Genomic DNA, 23,722 nt, shown 5'->3' with positions numbered 1-23,722 from the left:
GAATAGCCACAACACGATTGTCAGGAAATTGGCTGTTTTGATCCTTCCAAAGCAGCGGAACCTCATAATGAGCTTCTACCCCCGGCGTCCGCTCACTCAGGAACTTTAACACCTGTTCATCTTCGACAGAACGCTTCACATCACAGTCATATCGACATCCAAAGTTCTAGGACATTTATATTGTTAGTTACAAATATATAATTAAAGATGGTTTTGTTGTTTAACACGCGTTCTATTACATTTGCAGTGTTGGTTGAACTCATTATGAGATGTATAAAAAACAATTCTAAACATGACATGTATGAGGAGTTTCATTAATCCAGGAAACAAAGTGTAATAATTGAGAAAAGAATTACTCTCAGAATCTCTAATAAGAAAACTGCATTTCAAAGGTTCATGGCAAATACATGGACAACCACATGGAGTCAATTGGTCGGGGGCAGATTTAGTGACAACTACACGGTATGACTAGTTACCTGTAACCCCGGCCTGCAACACTGCAATTAGATCTAAGGAACGCTGTTTTTGTGTTTAAATGTATGACTGGTTGCGTTCCAGATTACCTCACATCCAAGCTAGTTACCAGAGGCCTAGTCTCTGGCCACGTGACACGCAATTCACAACAATTTTAATTGTTAAAAATGTCCCTTTATTTAAAACAGCTGCTGGTCAGCGATCATTCCAGTACAGAGTTGTCAGTTTGTGGAACGGCCTAGATAAAGACCTCAAATTTAAATCTGAGGTCTTACTTAAAAGTGAGAATCACAGGGATTTTAAACAGAAACTGAGGCAAATATTTTTGTATAAATTTCTTGACCCCGCGAGCGTTTCGTAAGTTTTAACCTTTTATTGCATCATAAGAATTTTAAACGGAAACTTAGGTAATTTTTTTTTCTTTGGCAGTTATTTTTATATATACTTGATGATGAATTATAGCTTTGTCTTGTATCACTGAAAAGCCCCGCAGGGGAGTATACAATAAACTTCTTACTCTTACTCTTAATCTAATGCAACTAGTACTAATATTAAAACGTCATTTTTTCCCCTCAGTTGGTCTCTGCGAACCAAAAGTTTGTTTACGTGATCTTTAAGTTGTTCCTGCTTCAACTACCTATACTCCCTCGTCGCGGCCTCTCCCCGGTTGTCAAACCGTCGTGGTCATGTTCCCGGTTCTGCTCAGTGAAACACCATTCAATAATGAAACTTCTGAGACGCTTCCATCATCTGCTTTTGGTATATTCATATAATTGTTCTAAATTAAACGTAAACAAAGAAACAAACAAACAGACAAGTGATCATTTCACCTACAAGTGTACCAAAGCTATGTTAATGAAACTTGTGCTTTTGTAGCATGTCGGAAAATGTTCGCTATGCTAAGCTCTTCACGTGAGAAATTAGGTCAAATTACATAGGTATCACTTAACGAATTCGAATCCCCAATAGTTGATCTCCATAATGTCATAGAAGAGCCAAAATTAAGCCAAAGTTAATTAAGATGAGCAGAGAAGTAAATTTTATTCGGATCCAATTGCGATTTTAATATACAGACGTCCGCGCTAAATGTTTGCGTTCCATGCGTCATTGACGAACTATGGCCACAACCGATTGGCGTAACAACATTCCAAATGGCTACATAGGCATCCATCATTCTCTTAAGTTCCTTTTTTATTTATTTCATTAAGTTATTCCTTTTTTCACTAAAACCTTTTGGTTGCTAAAAATAAAGTGGAATTTGAAAATTATTATTTAGGGCCAATTATTTATATCAGTGCCGGAGTTTCCTTGTGTTTTCAATGCATGTCCGGTGTCAAAGAGAGTTCTTCCCTGCCTTGTATTGATTGATTGATTCACTTTTATTTGAATACGGTAATTTCATAAGTTACATAACTTCTTTACATGAAAGCCGTATAGAAACAGAAGTAAATACTGTACAACTACACTACAAATATGTACAAATAATAAAATATAGTAAAATGTAGTCAACAGTTAGCCTGCCTACTAGCCAGTTTTCTTTTAAAGATAGCTTTAGATTCGGACGCCTTTATGTCATTTGGTAATGAATTCCACAGCATTCCTTCTCTGTGTGAGAAAGACCCCTTATAATATTCTGTTTTTGGAACGTGGTCCAGTACAACATTATATTCCGTATTTCTTAGCATAGACTTATAAGGGTTGTTCTCACAGACATTCAAGAAAAGATCGCTTAAGTAACTAGGTACATTTCCATTCACTGTATCATACATTAATAGACTTAGCAGTAAGGCAAGCAGTAAGGCAATAGAAAGGTAAAGGCAAAGCAGTAAGGCAATAGAACTTCCCCACGTTCCTTTCTAGTAGGCCCGCGCGATAAAACCGAGGTCGAGACCGTGTGTGGACAATTTCATACAAATCACGGCATTTTGTCGACCCAAGCCTGGAGCTATTTAATGCCTTTGTTCACGGGAGAAAGGCAACGGTTTATGCATGGAAAACCACTGATTTGTTGAAATAAACGTTCAGTATGAAATTAACAACGAAAGAAGAAAAAAAAAGAAAATGTACCTTATATCTTTGTAAATAATATGGGAATCGCTTGGTGATATCAGCAAATGTGGGTCTCATCAAAGGATTTTCTTTCCAACATAACCACATTATTTCATACCTGCAAATAACAGAAGCAAATATTCATATATTATTCATTAAGCAAGGTTGCTACCTATTCCTATTCTTTTTGAGAGGTTATCTAATTATTTTGAGAGGGAATAAATTAACGCGATGACGTCATGAGTAGGCATGTCATTAAGATCATGTGACGTACTATTTTTAGGTTGTTTACGTAACCTGTTGGACAACTTATTTAGTTATTTTTAAGGCCGATGAAAAAACTAAGAAAAGTGTTCATTGGTTGATTCATGTTGTCAAAATAATAAGCGCTTACTCGCCAGTGACTTAAAATCACTGAAACGTAACGTAATTTTGCATTTCTATTTCCTGCCGCTTTCTTTGTTTATTGCCTGCGTCGCAGACGCTCTAAACCTTCTGTATACAGCGTCTGTGAATTAGTGCACAATATCGTGTTCGAACCCCGCTGAGTAGGAAGGACATATGTCGACGTTTTTGATTGGCTAGTTTCATACGCGGTTTGTGATTAGTCCGATTTGAATTAAGTGTTAACAGGCCAAACATGACTAACAGCTCGTGACAAACGGCGGATTGAGCTTGTGATAGTGTGGAACGTGACCTTAGAGTCAGCTTGAGCAATAGAGGTTTTTCTTGCTCTCTTTTTGCGTAGTTTATGGGTTTATGCAGTGCGAAAACCTTACGAACACTATATTTTTCTCTAGTCTATCCATACTTTTTTTTACTGCAACTTAGTTTGGGCCTCTACTTACAGAACTAACCTTATTCGTCTTGAGATCAAGCTTTTTTATTGTAGCTAAATAACCTTAGTCCCTTTGGTTTTCTCCTAAATGCCTGGACCTGAATAGGTACATGTGTGTTGTTGTTTTTTTTTGGCTGTGAATATCATGATTTCCTACTTTGTTTTGAAATATGATAATGATTGCTTTTTTTTATTTATTCTGAGCTGTACCTGGAGTATCTGTTCTAGATCGTGGTCTATAAACGGGGGCCGGTTATGATTATGGAATTGCTGTAGCTGCTACCGTACGCGGAGAAACGCAGATGTGTCTTGAGTTATCCAAGTCAAGGTTCGAGGTAAACGAGGTGATAGAGTGATTGAAACATACTCCGCTCCTGACAATGGCTCCGAAGTGACATTGTTCCTGTTATTAAAGAAGCTTGAATAAGATGGCCAAAGATTTGAATTTACGCTGACAGGAATGACGGGCTCGGAAAAGGTGGTTTATAAATTGGTGGATCTTGTGGTAAAGTCAATGGATGATTCTGTTGAAGTGGAACTGTGCAGAGTCAGGGGAAAAGTAAAGACTGTTTCACGCAAACTCAACAAGTTGCATCGTAAAGGGAGGAGACCTTGCTTGCTGTCCTCATTTAGTTTACGAGCATTGACATTCCCAAAATTGAAGACGAAGAAGTTGAAGAAAAACCAACACTTTCCCTGCCGCTCGAGTTAAAGACTGGTAAAGTTTTGGTTGGACTATGATTATCGGTCCAATAGACGAACAGAAAGAAGATTAATTGTTCATTGACGTTCGTGTTTACGAAGGAAACTCAGTTGAAACGAGGAAACAACAATGATAAATCAGAATGTCTCTTTCCGTACTCCCGTTTTCGTCATTCGTTGCCCCCACCCACGATTTCTGTTGGCATGGAAAACATCAGGCCCTCTCAACAAGCTCGCAATCTCGGTGTGATTTTTGACGACACAATGTCACTTTCACCTCATGTTAATACAATAGTTAAGGGTGCCTTCCATCACATACGAAATATTTCTAAAATAAGAAAATACATCAGTACAAGTACCACAGAAATTCTAATTCACAGTTTTGTTAGCTCGAAGTTGGACTTTTGTAATTCTCTTCTCTTTGGTGCCGAAAAACGGGACATAGCTAAGTTGCAGTCCGTTCAGAATGCGGCTGCTCGAATTATCGCCGGTCTCAAAAAACGAGATCACATCACCGAGACTCTAAGAGATCTTCACTGGCTTCCTGTTGAGGAGAGAATTGTTTTTAAAATAAATTTAATAACTTTTAAAACATTGAATGGCTCCGGTCCCCGATATCTTGAAGATATTTTAAAATTTTACCATCAAGCAAGGACATTACGGTCATCAAGGGATCATTTACGCCTAATGAAGAACCAAATTTTAACATGAAAACTTATGGCCAGAGAGCGTTTTCCGTTGCTGCCCCCCGACTATGGAACAAGCTCCCCTTTGAAATTCGTGCTTGGCCTGATGTTAATCTTTTTAAATCTAAGTTGAAAACGTTTCTTTTTAAAAAGGTATATGACACTTAGTTTCGTCATATTTGTTTTTGTTTTTTTTTCTTTCTTTCCTTTTTAAGATGTGTACAGTAGGGTTATATGAAAGCTTGTGCTTAATGATATTCTTATGTCCTTTTTTACATTGTAAAGCGCTTAGAACAGCGATGTATAAGCGCTATATAAATTCCATTATTATTAAAACTTCAAATCGACGACGTTTCTGGTTAACGGATCAGAGAACCAATTACCGATAGCCATGGTGAGACATTTGTTTGGTGCAACGTCCTTGCCCAGTGTTGTAACTTCAGTCTAAAGAAGAGTGCTTCGATTTATGTACCGGAATTTGTTCCTGACGTAGTCCAAACCGTGGAAAGAAAAATGAAAGTGGATGATTTGATTAAGTCTGCTACTACTCCAAAGACCGAAGTAGGCTTTCGACACAGCAACGAGAGTTGCTAACAAGGGGCGGATTTAGATTGACAAAGTGGATAAGTAATAACCAAAAGGTACTAGCTGAACTACCGAAAACCTAGAGAGCAGTTTCTATGGTAAATCGTGACATACAAGAATTGCCAACCGAGTGTGCACTTGGTTTGAAATGGGTCGAAGAAGCGGACACGTATATTTGGAAGGCATCTGAAAGGCTTCAATATCTTGTGGAAAAAGGGTCAAGCAACTGTTAGCTCAAGAATTACTAACCATTCTAAAACTTTGATTGACCTCATTGTCACGAATAGAAAAGATCTGGTCAAACAAAAGGGTACATGTCCGCTGGGTATCTCAGATCACTACTAAAAAAGACATCAGGAACAACAAAAGTAAACAGACAAGCCCACCAATTAAAGAAGGACGATGGAACCCTAACATCAGATGACACTGAAAAGGCAACTATGTTAAACGATTATTTCTGCACAGTTGCTGAAAAATTGATTGGCCCCGCGGATGAAATTCCGCCATTACACGCGCATGGCCGTGAGAATGTGGATACGCCGACTATGACCAGCATCACGATTAGTCAGAAGGAAATCGAGGAAAAGATCTGTAAGTTAAAAGTGAAGAAAGCTACGGGGCCAAATGGCGTATCTGCGCGTCTTTTAAAGTATGCGGGAATGTCTATTGCCCCATCTCTCACGAGCGTGTTTTAAAAAACAGAGGTTTGAAGCCTCCAAGCCACCAGACCAGTGGAAAATAGCTACAGTCAGTTCAGCGTTAAAAAAAAAGGATGAGAGGAAAACAGAACATGTTACAGACCACTGTCTATGCTCAGTATACCGAATAAATTAATGGAATCCTACGTCGCAAGTAATATCACTAATTAGGTGGTTACGCAAAATTTACTTGATTAACAGAAAGTCAACAGAACAGCTTATAATACACCTAACTGAGAGGTGGAGAGAAGCAGTAGAAAGAAAGCTTTTTGTGGGAATACTGTTTGTGGATTTCACTAAAGCTTTCAACACAGTGTTGCACAATATGTTACTATAAAAGCTGAACGACCCTGGAATCATAGGAGATATCTGGCTGTGATTAAAGAACTGCCGTACAGAGCGAAGACAATTCGTCAGAATCAACGGATGCTACTCCGATGAACACATTATAACTCACGGAGTGCCGCAAGGGTCGATCCTCTGACCCATGCTATTCTCGCTCTCCACAAACGACCTCCTAAACTCACTAGGCTCTGCGGAAACCTATCTGTATGCAGACGACACAACAATATACTGTATCGCAGATACGATGGATTTGCAAACAAACTCTCTAAACAATGTTCTAGCTGAACTCCAGGAATGGTGCGACAGAAATTCGATGGTACCACACGCGGGAAAATGTAAAGCAATGATCATGCAGCGCAAATCAACATTTACTGGCCCTATCCAAGCTCTTCGCCTTAGCAACAACATTATAAAGTGGACAACCTCAGAAAGACTCCTCGGAGCTCAAGTTGATAACAAGTTGTCCTGGCCAGATCAAGCTGCAAATGTAGCGAAGTCCTTCGCATCCAAGTTAAGTCTACTCGGACGCATGCGATTCCTCCCCCAGAAGGAATTAGAAGATTTCTACACAAAAGTGATAATGCCATCAGTTACATACGGTCTGGCAGTGTGGGGATCGGGCAACAAGACGCACCTAAACAACCTGGAGAAACTCCATGCAAGGGCTGGACGGATTGTATATGGGCTGCCATGGGACACTAGCGCTGAGGATGTCTTAATACGAACTAGATGGGACAGTCTGGAAACAATGTACAAACTGCGACTGACGGAGTTTGTCTTCAAGGTTACACCGTCACGGAATTTAAAGATTTGTTTTTATAGGGGAATTCTGGCCGCAGAAGAAATGAGAACATCATTCTCCCAAGACCAGAAGCAAATTTTATCAGGAACTTCATACGCTTTAGAAGAGCAATCGCATGGAACACTTTAACAAACAAGGAAACAAGGGCTAAAATCTTGAAAGAATTTAAACGCTGTCGTGTAAAATTTGATACTGATAAAATGAATTTCGAACCTATTTTAGCTACAACTAAAAATAGAGATATCGGTTACGAATACTTTTAACAGTTTTAATTTTCAACTGTACATTTTCACAACCTAAACAGGGAGCCCGAACGCTGTTTTAGCTAATAGAAAAAACTAGATGTATTTACGCTGTATTAGCTAATAAAATAACAAGATGCATTTTCCTTTGTTCCTGTCACTGTCTTTATAAGTCTTTTTGGGAGGGATTTGAATCCGATCAGAGACGGTTAACATTGCTGGTTATCAAATGCGTTTGCTTGTCTGGCGCGTCGTAAATAAGGGACGGACCATTAAAAAAAGTTATGGGGGGGGGGGGTAATTTTCGAGCCGCAGGAATTTTTTTTTCGTTACCAAATTCCTTGTATGAATTTTTTTAGGCCATAGCATGAATATTTTTTAGGATTAATTTGCGTGCATGAATTTTTTTCATTTAATTTTTCCTTGCGCGAATATTTTTTTTGTACTTCGCCCGCCCCCCGATAAGTTTTCTAATGGTCCGTCCCTAAGACGCTCAAGTTTCGTCTCACGTTTGTAATATTGTTAACTATTAACTTTCCTCCAACGGCCATGAGAGAAGAGAAAAGAGTCTCTCTTTTCTCCTCTCGTGACCGTTAAATTGAAACCCGAGATCATCTCCCAAGGAGATCGAGAGTTAATAGTTAACACGACAATATTAGAAACGTGAGAGGAAACTTGAGCGTCTTGCTTATTTACGACGCGCCAGACAAGGAAACGCATTTGATAACCAGCAATGTCATTCAATAAGGATCTCTTATCGGATTCAAAGCCCTTCCAAAACGACTTATAAAGACAGTGACAGGAACAAAGGAAAATGCATCCCATTATTTAATTAGCTAATACAGCGTCAATACATCTAATTTCCCTCTAATTTTTTCTATTAGCTAAAACAGCGTTCGGGCTCCCTGTGCAACCTATTTTAGCAAGAACTAAAAACTGAAATATCGGTTACAAACATTTTTAACAGTTTTTAATTTTTAATTGTACATGTGCTTTCAGTACTCCATATTTTTCTTGTAATCGCCATAAGCACGACCCCACCAGGAATGCTCATCTTTTTATCGTGCTAAAATAAAGTTCTTACCTACACCTTACCTTAGCTCGCTGTTTGACCCGACTGGGCTTTATAGCCCCCTACACGATAAAAGCCAAGCTACTTCTACAAGACCAGCTTTGCCGCGAGAAATTAAGATTGCACAATCTGATTTATGAACCTGAGAAAATGCAGTGGTCGCGTTGGCTTGACGATCGAGCAGGGTTTGGAACGTTCCTTACAACCCCAGGCCCCCCATTACAGGCCCCATACCATATCAGGCTCCCCATATCAGGCACCTCCATTCCAAGCCCTTCCATATCAAACCCACCATTTCAGGCCCCTTACCATATCAGGCCCCCCACACCAGACCCCCATTCCCTTATCAAACCCCCCATCCTAGGCGTAACATTCTAAGTTCCAACGATCAATACAAGGCCCCACGTTAATAATTGTAACAAGACCAATAATAAAAATACTAATGACGATGATGATGATAATAATAATAATAATAATAATAATAATAATAATAATAAAATTCTTATGCCATATTTGGCGAAATAGTGACAAGGCATAGTCGGCATTCTGAATATTATATCTCGTCACTTGACTTGCCTACATGTCGAGCTCAAAATTTTACTCGATCTCAAAGCGCGAGCTAAAAGTTCTTAATGTTTTAGATGGCAAAGCGAGTGAGAGAGCTTGAAACCAGAAGTTTATTTAATAAGAATGTTATGCTCGCGCCATGCGTCACGCATAGTATTCATTGTTCTGTTCTCTGATTGTTGTTGTTGCTTTTCGTAGGTGGCTTGTAATTGCTTTGCAAAAAAGCCATTGCTAGTAGCAATAAAAGTTCAAGCCTACTTCATCACTCTACATGCATTCTAGATCTGTTTTAGGTTAGATGTAAATCACTCTTTTGTAGATGAGGAGGTCACTCTGATACCCCGTTAACAGGATTATAATCGTTGTTTACCTGCACCAGAATTGAAAGACTACGGAGGCCCTAATCATTCTCGACTTAACAGTTTTGTAGAGAAACTTGCATGGGTTAAGTTCGTTTGAACCATGTGACCTAAGAAAAACTTACTTTATTTACGTGACAAGCTATTAGGGTCAGTGGGGAACGTGTGGTGTAAACCTTTTGGTTGGGTTTAATACGTGCTTCTTGCATGATAAATTACACTCGCTTCACACTGATAACCAGATAACTGATGAGAGAAAGATTAATTACAACGGAATTGCAATGACGTCAGGAGCAAGTAAAATTGGTTTGGGAACGTTGGTCCCGTGTCGCTCCCGTGACCGGTTCAGCCTCGTTATGGGCTCGAAAATCCTTAAATAAGAATGAGCGAGACCAGGTTGTTTTTTAGCATGCAAGACTAAGCCCCCAGCCAAATCCTTGGTCTTCACTAAAACCGCTGGACGCATGACCTGGTTGAGGTCATTGTTATCTAAGGTCTTCCTATGGGCTCCTGAATACGTACAATATTCTTTCAACAAGCCTACGCCCTACCCTTGCCATGCCCCCGCTTTCGCACGAAAGGAGATCGAGGAAAATTGGCCCTCGAAACCACACTAGATATCAGACGTTCCTTTTTTTTCTGTTCTTTTCTATTTTGTGAAAAAGGCTATTATTTTTAAGAAACAAAATCCAAATATAAGTGAATTACCGGAAACCCAGCTTGATATACATGGGGCCTGATATGGTAAGTCGAGGCCTGATATGGTGGGTCGGGACCTGGCTGGGGCCTGGCTGGGGCCTGATATGGGGGGTGTAATATGGTATGGAACGTTCCAACCTTAGTAGTGACGATCTCCCACAGTTGAAATCTTATGTTGACAGGTGCCTGAAATCTCAGGATTTCATTTCTGTAAAGAGTGTTCAGCTGCATATCGTCTCTGATGGATCTCGCATGGGCTGTGCAGCACTAGACCATCTGCGCTTTTTCAACGCCGATAGAATCAATCGTAGCATCGTTATGGGAAAGACAAGATTGGCTCCCATACACGAAATCACAAAACCAAGATTGGAGTTGACTCAGTAAAGCTGAGCCAGCCGTACGAGAAGAGCTAGAGACCAGGATAGATCAAGTTGATAAAAATGAACTGATTCAAAACTGTCCTGAAATGCAGCAATAGTGACACGAAGCGCTTCCACATGATTGAGACAAACCACCTTACTATTATCTGGAGCAAATTATCACACTTAGAGTAGGGTTCAGTGTGTCAGTTGAGATGACAATCCGGCCGATGATTAGGTTCAAGGCCTGATCTGAAGACCTAACGAAGAATGGTTGGTGGCTGAATGGACCAGCGTTTCCTTGTGGAAGTACTAGGCTCGCTGGCTCGCAATAATTTAAGTCCCGGAACTGATACATAGTGATCCAAAGTAAGGGGGAAAAGCATGATTTACACCACTACTGCTTCTTCAAATCCTCTTGACAAGTTAATATATCAATATTCTTTGTGGTGGAAAATAAAAAAAAGCATTTACTTGGCTGATGTAGTAAAGTTTACGAGCCGAAACAGGGCAGCGTCAAAACCAGTACGCCATCCTTAGTAACAGAGGGTTTTTAAACGGGAGTCTTACAGTGGCAGAACGTCATAAGGCTGAAAAAGAAGTACCGTAAAATTCAGAAAATAAGCCCCTCCATTTATAAGCCCCTCCAAATATAAGCCCCCCAAACTCGTAACGCAAAAAACCCTCCGTTAAATCGCCCCTCCAAATATAAGCCCTCCCGGGAGGCTTGTAATTGGAAATTGCCCTCAAATACAAAGTAAAACAAAGCAAAAACGGTAAATTTCCTTCCAACTATAAGGGTTTTGAGAAGCAAATTTTCTTCCGTAGATAAGCCCCTCCAAATATAAGCCCCTCAAAAAGGGCCTTTGAAAAATATAAGCCCTGGGGCTTATTTTCGGAATTTTACGGTAATTGCGTTCCCGGAGGTATTTAAGGCACCTTCTACCTTGTCGGACGAAAGACAAGCCAAAAGCATTATATGAGGAAAGGCTCATCAAATTTTAAGTTAGGCCAAAAGTTGAGAGGTGGATTATTATCCTTTCTTTCGTCCAAGGGATGACTATGTCACGGAACTAACAATTGCTTTTCCTATCACCATGAGAAAGTACGTCACCTTCGACAGGGGTCTGTGTTTTTATCTCTCAGAGAAGGTTCTGGACTTGTAAATGGACGTTCTGTAGTGCGCGAGTGTTAACAGTAGTGAAGATTGGGATCACAGTTGATCGCAAATTTGCCGCAAGAGAGAGTTACTCCTCACGAACCTTTGTTCACGCATATCGGAGTGAACGTTTTTGGTCCATTAGATGTGAAACAAGGCCAAAAGCAGAGTGAAACAGTATAGTTGTTTATTCACTTGATCAACATTCCGAGCCATACACATCGAAGCTGCACACAGCAAGAACACAGTCTCAATGTTTAATGCCTTAAGAAGATTCATCAATCTCAAAGGTCTCCTAAAGCAAATTCGAAACGACTGTGGAAAAAACTTTACCAGAGCTGATGAGGAGTTGGAGCTAGACCTGTGTCGATGAGTGTATCAGCAAAGAATCAGTGGTTTTTGTACATACAGAGGGATTAAATGGATCTCCAACCCACGTGAGACATGCCATATGGGAGGAGCTTGGGAGAGGATGACAAAGGCCGTACACCAGATCCTAAAGGCCCTATTAAAACGAGCTGTACTGTCACAAGGTGCGCGAAAGGACAGAAGGGAAGAGAAGTACAAACTACGACAACAGTTCTTAAACGGCCAATTATGAAACCTGCTCATCATCGTTGTCCTCGTCTTCATCTTCATTAACATCATCTTCTACATCGTCCTCAAAAAATTTCAGCTCTTTTTCTCAGCAAGCCCTCTCCCTCATTCAAAAAGTTGGTTATTCCTTCTATCGCCATCATATTGTTTCGGACAACCCACTGTTTCGTGTCGATTGCTGTTAAACTTACGGCTAAATGCTCTCGGACAGAATGGCTAAAATGTACCATTCTCTCGCCCTATTAATTCGATGAACGTTTGATATGGAAAGTGGACTCGCAAAACTCCCCGTTTAATTAATTTAGGGTCAAGTCACTCAGGACTACTTAACTTTGAAAGCAATGCTAGAGCCACTAGGAGTGGTCAGTGAGCCCTTTTGAGCTTAACTCTGGGCAACTCTTAGTAACTCAGAGCAACTGTGAAAAATTATTGAGTACCTCAAAGCAACACTGAGTGATCAACGTCACTAGCTCAGAGCCACACTGCGTGGTCAGTGAGCCCCTTTTGAGCTTTACTCAGGGCAACTCTAAGTGGCTCAAAGCAATGTTAAATAACCATGATGAGCAGCTCAGAGCAACACTGAGTAAATAGTATACACATTAGCGCTACTGAGAGCAGCTCTAAAGTAGCTCGAAGCAGCGCTGAATAATCAGTGAGCAGCGCCGAGCAACGCTGAGTGAAGGGTGGGCACGTGCACCTTTGCGCTAATAAGAGCATCCGTTGTAGTAAATGTATGGGAGGGGGGGGGGGGGGGGTCAGTGAGAGAAAAAGTATGGAAGCGGGGTTTAGTAATGAGGTCGCCATCTTGAACTTTTTATGTGAACACGTTTTTACTAATGAGGTCGCTATCTTGAATGGGAGAAAAGTTTGGTTCAGGGAAAGCAAAGTTGAAATCGAACAACTAGAATGCAGCGGCAAATATTTTGTCTCAAGTTCAAAACAAAGCTTCAGTATATCGATTTCGGTCGTTTTTAAACATACCACACTCTTTTTCCTAACTGTGCTTAATGCTGGGTGACAGAAACTACAACAATCGTTTAAATTCGAATCATTTGGAACCAAGAATTGTATTCAATATATTGGACCCTTCCTCGAACTTGTTCTAAGGAAACAAAAGGGCTATTAAATAAACTTAATTAACAACGTTTGAAGGTCTGCTCTTTAACATTCCGCTTTCTACGAAACTTAAAAGAAAAAACGCCCTCTTCAAATAATTATCAGTTATCCTCTTTAAACTTGAGCGATTTCAACACAGCATCTATCCCTTGACGTCACTATTTACCTGTCTCAATTATCATATGTTAATCACCATGTGGATCTGCATGATCCGCCCTCCTAGAAACCTTATTTGCTATACTACTTAGTTAACTTACTTTGCGAACTTACATTTTCTCTGAGCTATGTTCGGGACGGGACACCCGGTTCCCCATGGAAAGCCAAAGTAAGAGATCCATTGGCGTTTCTATGTCAGGGTATGGCTCGTCACCTGAAGACAACAAACAAGATAACAACATATTTTGCTTAGGAAACAGCTATGAGAACACTATAAAATTTGCTAATATTTGATACCCACCGTAAGTGGCAATTTCCCACAAGACAATACCATAGGACCATCTTTAAACGAAAGAAACAGAAAGATATACAAGTCAAATAAATCCATTCACATGCACGATCGAATATGACTAAACGATATGTAAAAACATGAAGTCAAAAATCATTGCTTCAAGTATCGCAGCTGATCGTTGATAAAACCAGTTTGGACACCTACACGTCACTTTTGGCGGTGTATACTTGGGCCTTTAACGATTCTAAGGATAACCATCTCCAAGGTACTCTTTCCTACAGAAGAGAGAAAGATTCTCGCTTTAGAATTTGAATAGCCCGCGATCAGGTCCTTTCGGCATCCCTATTACATACCAAAAAAATCGCAAAATAGAAGTTGAAGGGAATACCTTTTCGTTCTTTGAGTTTTCTGTTCCAAATGTATTGAAATGAATTCGATTTATTATAACACTTTAATTAAAAAAGCCAGTAAATGATAAACGTATTTTGATTAGCACTGCTATTGAACAATCAGTTCATGAGTCAGCGTGCGTATGTCGAGATATTGAGCACGCGGGAAGTCTGGAGAGCACGAAAAAGGCGTAAGAGTTTAGAGCAATTCTAACCTCTCGAGTGCTCTCCAAACTTCCCAAGTGCTCAACATCTCGACATACGCACAGTTGAAGCATGAGCTAATTGTTTTATAACATTATCAAAGCGATCGATATAGCAGTTCATTTAAAGTTTTATTATTGTAGCGCGCGTCAGTGTCTACGTGACTATATATATTTTTACCTGAAAGTTATGTTTTTAAGCTTATCTTGAAACCGAGAGAGATTTAACTCAACTCACTTAAGATAACGTTACAAAAGATTGTAAAATCCATATTGGGGTACCGAAAAACTATTAATTCACAGAAAAATTCTTCTAGAGAGAAGGATTTTTGCAAAGAATGATTTGCACACGCCATAGCCCGCACAGCTCGTGCAGATGACAACAACAACAACAACACACACCTAATTTTCCTACTATTGGTTAAGGAATTCAAAAGTTTTCTCTTAAATTTACGTTATGAAATACATAGTAAGCGCTTCATCGCGTATGCACTTGCATTGGGAGACGTCTTGGGAGGATGGTCACAAAGACTTGAGGTATAGTTTATTGACGTCATCAGTGTGCTCAATGGGAATATGAAGCACGCTCGTGCCATTAAATTTGATTAGGCGAACATTCTAGTTATGTTATAAAGCTTGTTCTAGTCCGGTGATAAGCGCCCCTGGGTTATAAGCCCCCCTCGGATATAAACCCCTCAGTTTATAAGTCCTTCTAAAACCCTTTACGAAGATACATAAGCCCAGGGCTTATAAGCCGCAGTTCACGGTAAATCATTCTTATGGTGTCTCGATTTACAGTTGAAAATGTCGGCCATCCCAAAATTGTGCAGTTCGAAGCGGTTCCCGAGGCTACATGTATTTACATTGGATATTTTGGTGTAAATACCATAGTCTGAGATATCACGTGCCAATCCAAAGTCGCCAACTTTGGCTACGAGGTTTTCTCCAATGAAGACATTTCTAGCTGAAAGGTCGCGATGAACGCACTAAAAAGAAATAAAAGATACAAAGATAAAAAATTGTATACCGGTAAAAGCTCAAAACGTACAGAAATGAGGGGAGAGCCTCGAACTAATCAAACCTAACTGTGAAAAAAGTGATTGGAGCGAGGGCTTTAATAAAAAAGCCCAAGGGTAATGGAAAGAAATGGGAAATTCGGCGCAAAATCTTAGCGGTTTTTTGTTGGTTTGCATGAGAAGAATCTGAAATCCACTTTCCTCTGAGTAAATCCTTAAAAACTGAAAAAAAGCTTTGTAAAACGACAACAACAAACAAACAAACAACCTGCACTGCTTAACATTACATCAAACTGAAACAAAGACTCATTTTAGGCAGTTTACGAAACATATCGTATCAAAATAATAATACTGATATCAAACTAAATCATAGAATAGCATCAGTGGGAGTAAAGAGTCTAATCTTCGCGGTGGCGCGTAAATTGTCGCAGTTCACAGGTAAATTGTCGCGGGTTTCGGGTGGATTTCGCAGGTCGATCGTGGGTATAGTATTTTCGCGGGTGGACAAGAATATCCAAAAAACGAATTAAAAATAAACCGAATTTTGAGACCGTAGCGAGCATCAAATGCTGGGGTCAATAACGCACATTGTCGGGGAAAAATTCACCTTAGACTTTCCTTTGAGTGTTCTAGGAGTATTTTGTTACTTAATCTTAACTTTGACGGTGCTCTTCTATTCTATGTCTTTATATCCTTTAATTTAGCGCCTGCTGTCAGGCGAGAGGACGGCACAGAGTTCAAAGTTTTGTATCTTAAAGCGATCCGGGCAGCTGTCAACCGATACTTAGGATAACCTCCCAACAACAAGCCATGGCCGATAGTCGGCGACTCAGCCTTCCAAAAATCTAACAAAGTCCTCAACACTATTTGCAAACAAATGATGCAGGAGGGGAAACGTGGGCCAACCCTTCACAAAAATGCTGTTACGAGCGAACAACTGCAACAGCTTTACGGAACAGGGCAACTCGGCAAGTGGGATACCTTAGATCCGTCTCAAATCCTCCGTACTGAATGGTTTTACATAACCTTTTATTTCGGTAAAAGATGGAGCCTAGATCTTGGTCAACACCTAAAAGGCGCTTCGCCTAACGTGCGTACGGAGTCACACTAGCCAGGAAATAAAAAACGCAACCATAAGTGAGTTTAGTACCTCTCTTAAAAGTAGCAAATCTAGGGAACAGTTTCTTTTACGGTTAACTCTTTTTTACTCTATTTACGGCTAGCGGTTAAAATTTTTCAATTTTCACGGCTATCGACTAAATTTTTGGCCGTTTTACGCCTATCGGTTAATCCCATTGAGACCCTCTTAATAATATAGACAGAGCAAAGACAGACGGCCACAGAGGAAGAATATAGAAAAATACCACTCCACGGATGGAAACTACTATATGAAAAATATCTGCCAGAATAATCATCCCTTCATATGCTGAAAAGTGCTGAGGTACAGGAAAATGTTTTAAAGATATATTACAAAGAGGTAAGCACGTTTTGAGAATGGAAAGAACGCAAAAAGGTATTACATGTATATTCCCTTACCTTTTTCTTTTCTAAGAATTGCATCCCCAAAGCGATTTGAAACGCGATTTTAAGTAACACCCGGTCGTTTAAGCCAAAACGTACATTTACGTAGCGACTCGCTTCACCAGAAACGCATGCTATTCGTTTTGATATTAGGAAGTCCTTTAAACTACCATACTGAACCAGTTCAGTCACAACAAGAATCCTCTCTGAAATAATAATAAAAAATGAAAAAGAAACATATTAAAAGAAAGGAGCCGAGTATTCGTTACAGCAAATACTGATTAGGATAAAACATACGCTCTCGAGTACAAACGCCAACTAAGCTGACGATGTTTGGATGCCGACCAGCTTGTTTTAACATCTTTATTTCACTTAATAAATCGTTTTTGTCTGCCATGCTTGTACCATCTGTATAGAAAAGCCACATTACAGTAAATTCATTAACACGTTATACACTGATTAGCTTTCACTGTGTTCGATGTTTTTAAATCGCGGCAAGATAAATTATATACTTTATCATCATCATCATCATCATCATCATCATCATTATTTATTTATTTATTTATTTATATCAGATAACCTGCATCAGGCCCTCCGTGGGAGTTCATGGGGGCCCTGTTAGAGGAGAGGACATTTGAAAAGAAGAAGAAGGCGTGACACAAAGAAATAAATGCAAGAAGAATATATTGATGTACATTGTGTACATTTCTTCTGCAACACAGGTTTCGTTGCAGCATGTCTACTCATTCCTTTAAAAGTAAGGCTGATAAATGAAGGAAAAAAAAACATATCAACCAAATTAGGTGCCTTTCATTTATTTATAATAGTACCTTTTAACTGCTTTACTGCGACATCATAGATCCTTCCATCTTGTCCCCGGTAGCTACCTTTATTAACAATTCCAAACTCTCCCTCTCCAAGTACTACGTCAGACACTCTTAATCTATCCAAGTCAATCTCGAAGCTTTCTTCCTTCTCCTTTAATAAGATACTATAAATATATTTCTATGATCAGAAAAATTACTAAAGGTATAATAAAAATATAGGTATAATAAGACAATTGCTCTCGCTGTCTGACCCCATACTTATTCCAGTATGTAATCCGAAACTTTTAGTAGGCTGTCCGAGTAAGAATCGACCACTTGATCATGATCAAAATTTCCATTCCGTTCAAAATTTGTCTCGCATAAAACAAGGTTCACATAAGATGAAAGAGAACAAGTTTCTTCGGTTCTAAATCTTTATAATACCTTAAATATTGAGGCAAAATGTCACCGATACCCGGAAACCTCAAAACAGGTATTTCGCCACGCCAACATTTGCCCAATTTCGGTTGCTTGCTTCTCGGCCGGGTATTTGTCAGAATAACTCCAGATTCACATAATATATACACACATCAAAATGCTTTAACTCAGTGGTAAAACAAGATCAAAGTAACACCTATTGTCTAATTACCAACCAAACGCCTGCGTTGCTGGTACAACACACTCCCTGAACGCGAGCTGCAGTGATGTTAGGACAGTCCCTCTATTTTTCTCGCTTCCTCCGAAACCGACCCTCGCTCCCTAAGTGGTTTTGACACTCATCCAAGATGGCTGCCCATAACGCAAAGCGCTCGATCTCCACGATCTTACGGAAAAATAGGGGACTGTGAACAGTCTTATCTCCAAAGTAGGTTGAGTTTGATCGTCCGGGTGAAAGTAGTCCTGAATTGTCCTGAACGTAGTCCTGAATTGTTGACAGCGACTGACGTTTCGACAACCTGTGCGGTAGTCATCTTCAGAGTCAAAGTGAAGTTGTACGTCAGTTGATGGTATTATACTCTGGTTATTGATCTAATTGGTCAGTTACGTCGCGATGTTGTTGGTCGTCTGTCAGTTAAGCCGTGATGTTATTAGCTATGAAGACTCGTAATCAGTAATTGGTGCCTTTCGATCCGTCTATTGTCACAGTTAAACAGTCGTCTATCGTTAGTCAAATTGTCAGTTCTCCAGTCGTTCCCTCGTAGTTAGTTTTGCTTGATCTCGTCAATAAGTCGTTTATACGGTGCTGGTAACTGTTGGCTACGATTCAGTGGCGTTTGTTCTAAGTTAGTAAACCAGCTTTCTAAAGTAAGACGTTGATAGTAGTCTGTAGAATACGTTATACATGTCGCAGAGTCCCAGTCAATTTGATGTTTCGTCTGTAAATGGTGCTCAGCAATATGATTGTTGACGTCACCATTCCTCGTCGCCCGTTTGTGTTCGGTCAGTCGCGTGCTTAGGTTTCTGCCGGTTTCAGAGGTGCCTCTGATGTACGGTATAGTCGCTGTCGTAACAGGGCCAGAGTTGGTCTGAGTTTTGGAATCAGTGTTACTGTGAGTGTTCCGTCTAACAAAGTCCGTGTTGTAATTGTTCTTACTAAAAACGTTGTTAAGATAATCAGTCTCTTCTTGTAGGCTGTCAGGTGAGTCGCACACTAGTTGCGCTCGTCTCGTCAGAGTCCGGATAGTAGTGGCCTTGTGAGAGGTCGGGTTGTACGAAGACTGATCTAGTAATCGGTCGGTATGTTCGGTTTTCTGTAAATAGTCGTTTTTAGCTTGTTGTTGTCGCGAGTGACCAAGCAGTGTAGAAAAGGTATCTTACCATTTTCTTCGATCTCCTTGGTGAACTGTATGTCCGCGTTCTGTCTGTTAAGGTGTTCGTGAAAATCGTCGATTCCGTCTTTGTGTACGTCTTTGTCAACGTAACGTAACCGAAGAGGTACAGTTCGCGTGTAGGTAGGTAGGGCTTGTTCCTCGATGTTTTGCATGACAATTTCTGCTGCAACAACAGAAACTGGAGAGCCCATAGCTGTACTGTGTAACTGTTTGTAGTGTATGCCGTTGTACTGAAAGTACGTCGAAGTCAAACAGGTTGAGTAGGTCCATAATGTCGTCTGTAGGTAGTAGAGTTCTTAATAGCGTTCTCAGTACAGTCTAGAGCCAGCTGAAGTGGAATACTGGTGAACAGTGATTTCACGTCAGAGGACACTAGTTTGTGGTCGTCCGGTATCTGTATTGTCTTTATGGCGTCAATAAATTTCTCAGTAGACTGTAGTTTGTGTCTAGATTCGTCAGTCAGCGGTTTCAGTACGTTAGTTAAGTATTAGACAGCTGGTAAGTCGGGAACCCACAGAAAGAAACTATGGGCCGGATAGGTATGTTGGGTTTGTGTATTTTTGGTAGTCCATACAGCTTGGGTGGCTGCAGAACACTACACCTCAGTCTGTTGAAGCGTCGAAAATCGATCTTATCGATTTTCTTCAGTGTAAGAGGTTGTTGTTAAGTGTGCGTTGCAGTGCGGGTGTCTTCATAGCCAACAACATCACGGCTTAACTGACAGACGACCAACAAGATCGCGACGTAATTGACCAATTAGATCAATAACCAGAGTATAATACCATCAACTAACGTGATACAACTCACTTTCACTCTGAAGATGACTACCGAACAGGTTGTCGAAACGTCAGTCACTGTTAACAATAAGAGCCCTATTTAGGACTACGTTCACCCGGACGATCAAACTCAGCCTACTTTTGAAATGACTCCTGGTTGAAACCTTTCACAGTCTTATCTCTGGGTGGAATTTCTCTTTGTCAAGTGGGCCCTTATATTTAATGTTATTTTTTTCTGTAGGATCCAACGCCCACGCCCTTCAAACCTTGCCTAGTTCTGAAAGCGGCTGCAAAACCAGGTTTATTTCATAGGTACTGAGATTTATCCACGAAAATCATAGTGGACAAAATTCGTACTGATACTGCTCGTAGCCAATCAGGAGCACGAACGACAAAATTTCACCGTAAAAAACTATCATTCATCCAATCAGCAAAGCGAACGACGAAATTTCACTGATGATGAATGAACGTGCTAAAGAGAACGTCACCCATAAGCCGTTGCACAAAAGGCTGCGGGCTTTGAAAAATGGCCGAGGCAAGGTTTACTTCTGTTTGCTCGGTTGGAAAATTTATGTTGGAACACGAAGACAAAAATACCGCTCAAAAACCCGAATCCACAACACCTCAACAGATGAGCGTAGCAGTCAAATGCGAACTGAGTAAGGTTGAGTCTTTGATAAAAGACCTTACTACAACAAGTTTTAATGAAGAACAACCCACTGTAAACGACAGAGCGACCAAAGATTTTCGAAACCGCGATTTACAGCTTGAACTGGACCTTACTCGCACCAAACTCGGGCTGTTGCAGCTACAGCGAGAGTCCACGCAACCAAGTGCTTCGAAGATGGTCTCGGCGACCACAACAACAACACCTGATGATAATTTGGTCGCAAAAACAACCTTGAAAAGTCTCCAGCAAGACCCAGTTGTTCAATCCGAGCGCAAATCTCTCATGGATTCCTTAGGAGACCCCATCTTACTGGGTTTAACCGAAGAGGAACAAGACCTAGCGCAACCGCTGTTAAAGCCCTTTGCTTTAACACTTAGCACTACACGGGGTTAAGGAGACCGTGCTTGGAACCTCTGGTGATGCTAGAATTGTATTAAAAACCGCTCAGGATAAGAAACTCTCTCTTGAAAAAATGTCATTCTCACAATGGTCAGCGGCTAACTCTCGTATGTGGTGAAAGTTAACCTATTCATGCAGGGCCCTTCTCAGAATTTAAGCAGCAGCCCCAAGCAGCCAAGGTCTCCACAGACTTAGTTTGTGAGACCTAGGCAACAGAACTAAACAATGACCCGGACATGGACTTTATCTTGGATGGTGTTAAGCTCCTTTCTCCTGATTCAATGGTTTCACATGCCTTTACACATGCCTGGAGCTAAAAATCAAATTGAAGCGCAATTAGTCAAAGGTCTCCGAGAAGATCACTTTGCTATAGCACACAAAGCCAACATGCCCATTATTATTGACGACCTTGAAGCTGTACCAATAAGGACTCCAATGAATTACGAATGATCATGGATTGTAGCCGACCCTTAATGATGAATTCTAACTCATGTATGGATTTAGAACACTACAAGTATGGTATGTTACTGTTGATGATGCAGAAAATCTCTGTCAACCTGGTTGTTGGTTGGAAAAAGTTGACTTAAAACCTGCATACAGAAGCGTTGGCACACACCCCGACGGCTGGCGAGATACAGGAATGTCGTACCTCAATGATAAGCGTCTCCCATTTGGAGCCGGGGCCTCACCAATGGTGTTTCATCGCCTCGCACAAGCGATTAGTCGTATGATGGCACGGAGAGGGTATACTGTCCTGGCATATCTCGATGACGTCCTTATCATCGAACCAACCCAACGTCTGTGCAAAGTAACTTTTGACACCCTGTCTCTCGGCTTCACTGTCAACTGGTCCAAAGTTGTCTACACTGCTCAATGTCTGATTTTTCTTGGAGTTGAAATCGACACTGTTCAGTTTGAGCTGCGTCTGTCAGACGATCGTGTGTCTGAGTTATCCCTTCTCAAGGTAACATGCTCAAAATGCATATGTACCAAGCTTCACCTACAACGACTCCTTGGCAAGCTTAATTTGGCAGCACGAGAATTTCTGAGGCGTCTTATTACCTTGGCAAACTCGGTTAAATGCCCTTACCATCACCTCTATCTAAACATAGGGAGGCAGGTAGGTAGCAACTTTATTTAATGAGGGTAACAAATGACAGTAAACACTGATGAACTAGTGGCCCTCAGTCGTAAGTAAAATATTCAGAACTAATAAAAATAGACTCGACGAACTGAAATTTAAAAACACTACAAGATATAAATGCAAGAGCCGACCTCCTGTGGTGGATCTGCCTCTTACCAGCACACAACTGTAAAACTTTGTTCCCCTCAGCCATCCCAGGACCTCCTACAGCGGTGCTTACTGATGCCTCCCTGTCTGGTGGAGGGTGCTTATGGGCAACAGACTGGATGTATGCCAACTGGGCCTTGGATTACTTATCTCTTTACTGTCTCCATATCAATTACAAGGAGAAATTTACCACTGTTTTAGCTGCACACCGTTGGGCACCTTTCTGGTCAGGTCATCGAGTAATCATCAAGACAGACAGTCAGGTGGCTGCAGCCATTCTAAACAAAGACTCAACCTGTTTTCCGGTGATCATGGACTGGATTCGTTCTCTCTTTTGGCTTAAGGAGTATTGCAATTTCAGTTTGCTCGTCAAGCATATCCCAGGAGCAACCAACACCCTACCTGGATCAAATGACTTCGAATCTTACATGTCCCCCTTGTCTCTTGCTCTCCCTAGATCCAAGGGATTAGCAGCAACTTGACCGTGAAGCCACCAATTTCCGGCGCCAAGCATATGTACCTACTACCAGGTCCACCTACGTGATTCAAATGCGTTCATACCTATCCTTTTGTGTATACTACGGTTACCAGCCTCTCCCAAGAGCAGCATTAACCCTTACTCGCTATGCAGCTTTTATGGTAAGGTAACTCTCAGCAACCTCCATCCCAGCTTATTTAAATGCGGTTCGCATTCTACACCTTGAACATGGTCTGACTGACCCAGCCAAAAACAATTCTCAGTTGGCAACTACACTTCGAGGAAACAAGCTTGTAAAACTTTTAACAGTGTCCCAAAAGAAACCGATTACACCCCATTTCCTATTAGCCTTCAAGAGTCACTTAAATTTGGACAAACCTTTGCATGCAACTTTCTGCATGGGCAGTTTGTCTAGTAACGCTCTTTGGCCTCCTGCGTAAGGCGAGTTTGCAATGCATAGGATTCACCCAGTTTGACCCGTCCAAACACCTACGCGGGGGAGACATACTCTTCTTTACTGACTGGGCCAGCATCATCAATCGAT

The 23,722-nt window shown here is 40.8% G+C and overlaps 1 protein-coding gene across 1 annotated transcript in view; it reads right to left on the bottom strand.

Annotated features, from left to right (window-relative positions):
• Nucleotides 1–626: 626 nt before the first annotated feature.
• The window catches only part of LOC140941648 (uncharacterized), a 563,750-nt gene continuing 540,654 nt past the window's right edge, over nt 627–23,722 (bottom strand). The window contains exons 22-30 of the mRNA XM_073390668.1: nt 17,757–17,917; nt 17,224–17,334; nt 16,942–17,132; nt 15,253–15,375; nt 14,002–14,072; nt 13,807–13,847; nt 13,620–13,719; nt 2,542–2,641; nt 627–1,252 (exon numbers count right to left, since the gene is read on the bottom strand). Of these exons, the coding sequence (XP_073246769.1) occupies nt 1,145–1,252; nt 2,542–2,641; nt 13,620–13,719; nt 13,807–13,847; nt 14,002–14,072; nt 15,253–15,375; nt 16,942–17,132; nt 17,224–17,334; nt 17,757–17,917 (1,006 nt within the window). The 3' untranslated portion in view covers nt 627–1,144. The remainder of the gene's footprint in view (nt 1,253–2,541; nt 2,642–13,619; nt 13,720–13,806; nt 13,848–14,001; nt 14,073–15,252; nt 15,376–16,941; nt 17,133–17,223; nt 17,335–17,756; nt 17,918–23,722) is intronic.

The sequence above is a fragment of the Porites lutea genome, chromosome 6 (assembly GCF_958299795.1).
Source record: "Porites lutea chromosome 6, jaPorLute2.1, whole genome shotgun sequence".
Taxonomy (NCBI): Eukaryota; Metazoa; Cnidaria; class Anthozoa; order Scleractinia; family Poritidae; genus Porites; species Porites lutea.
The sequence above is the reverse complement of the archived record's forward strand: the minus strand, read 5'-3'. Positions and strand labels throughout refer to the sequence as shown.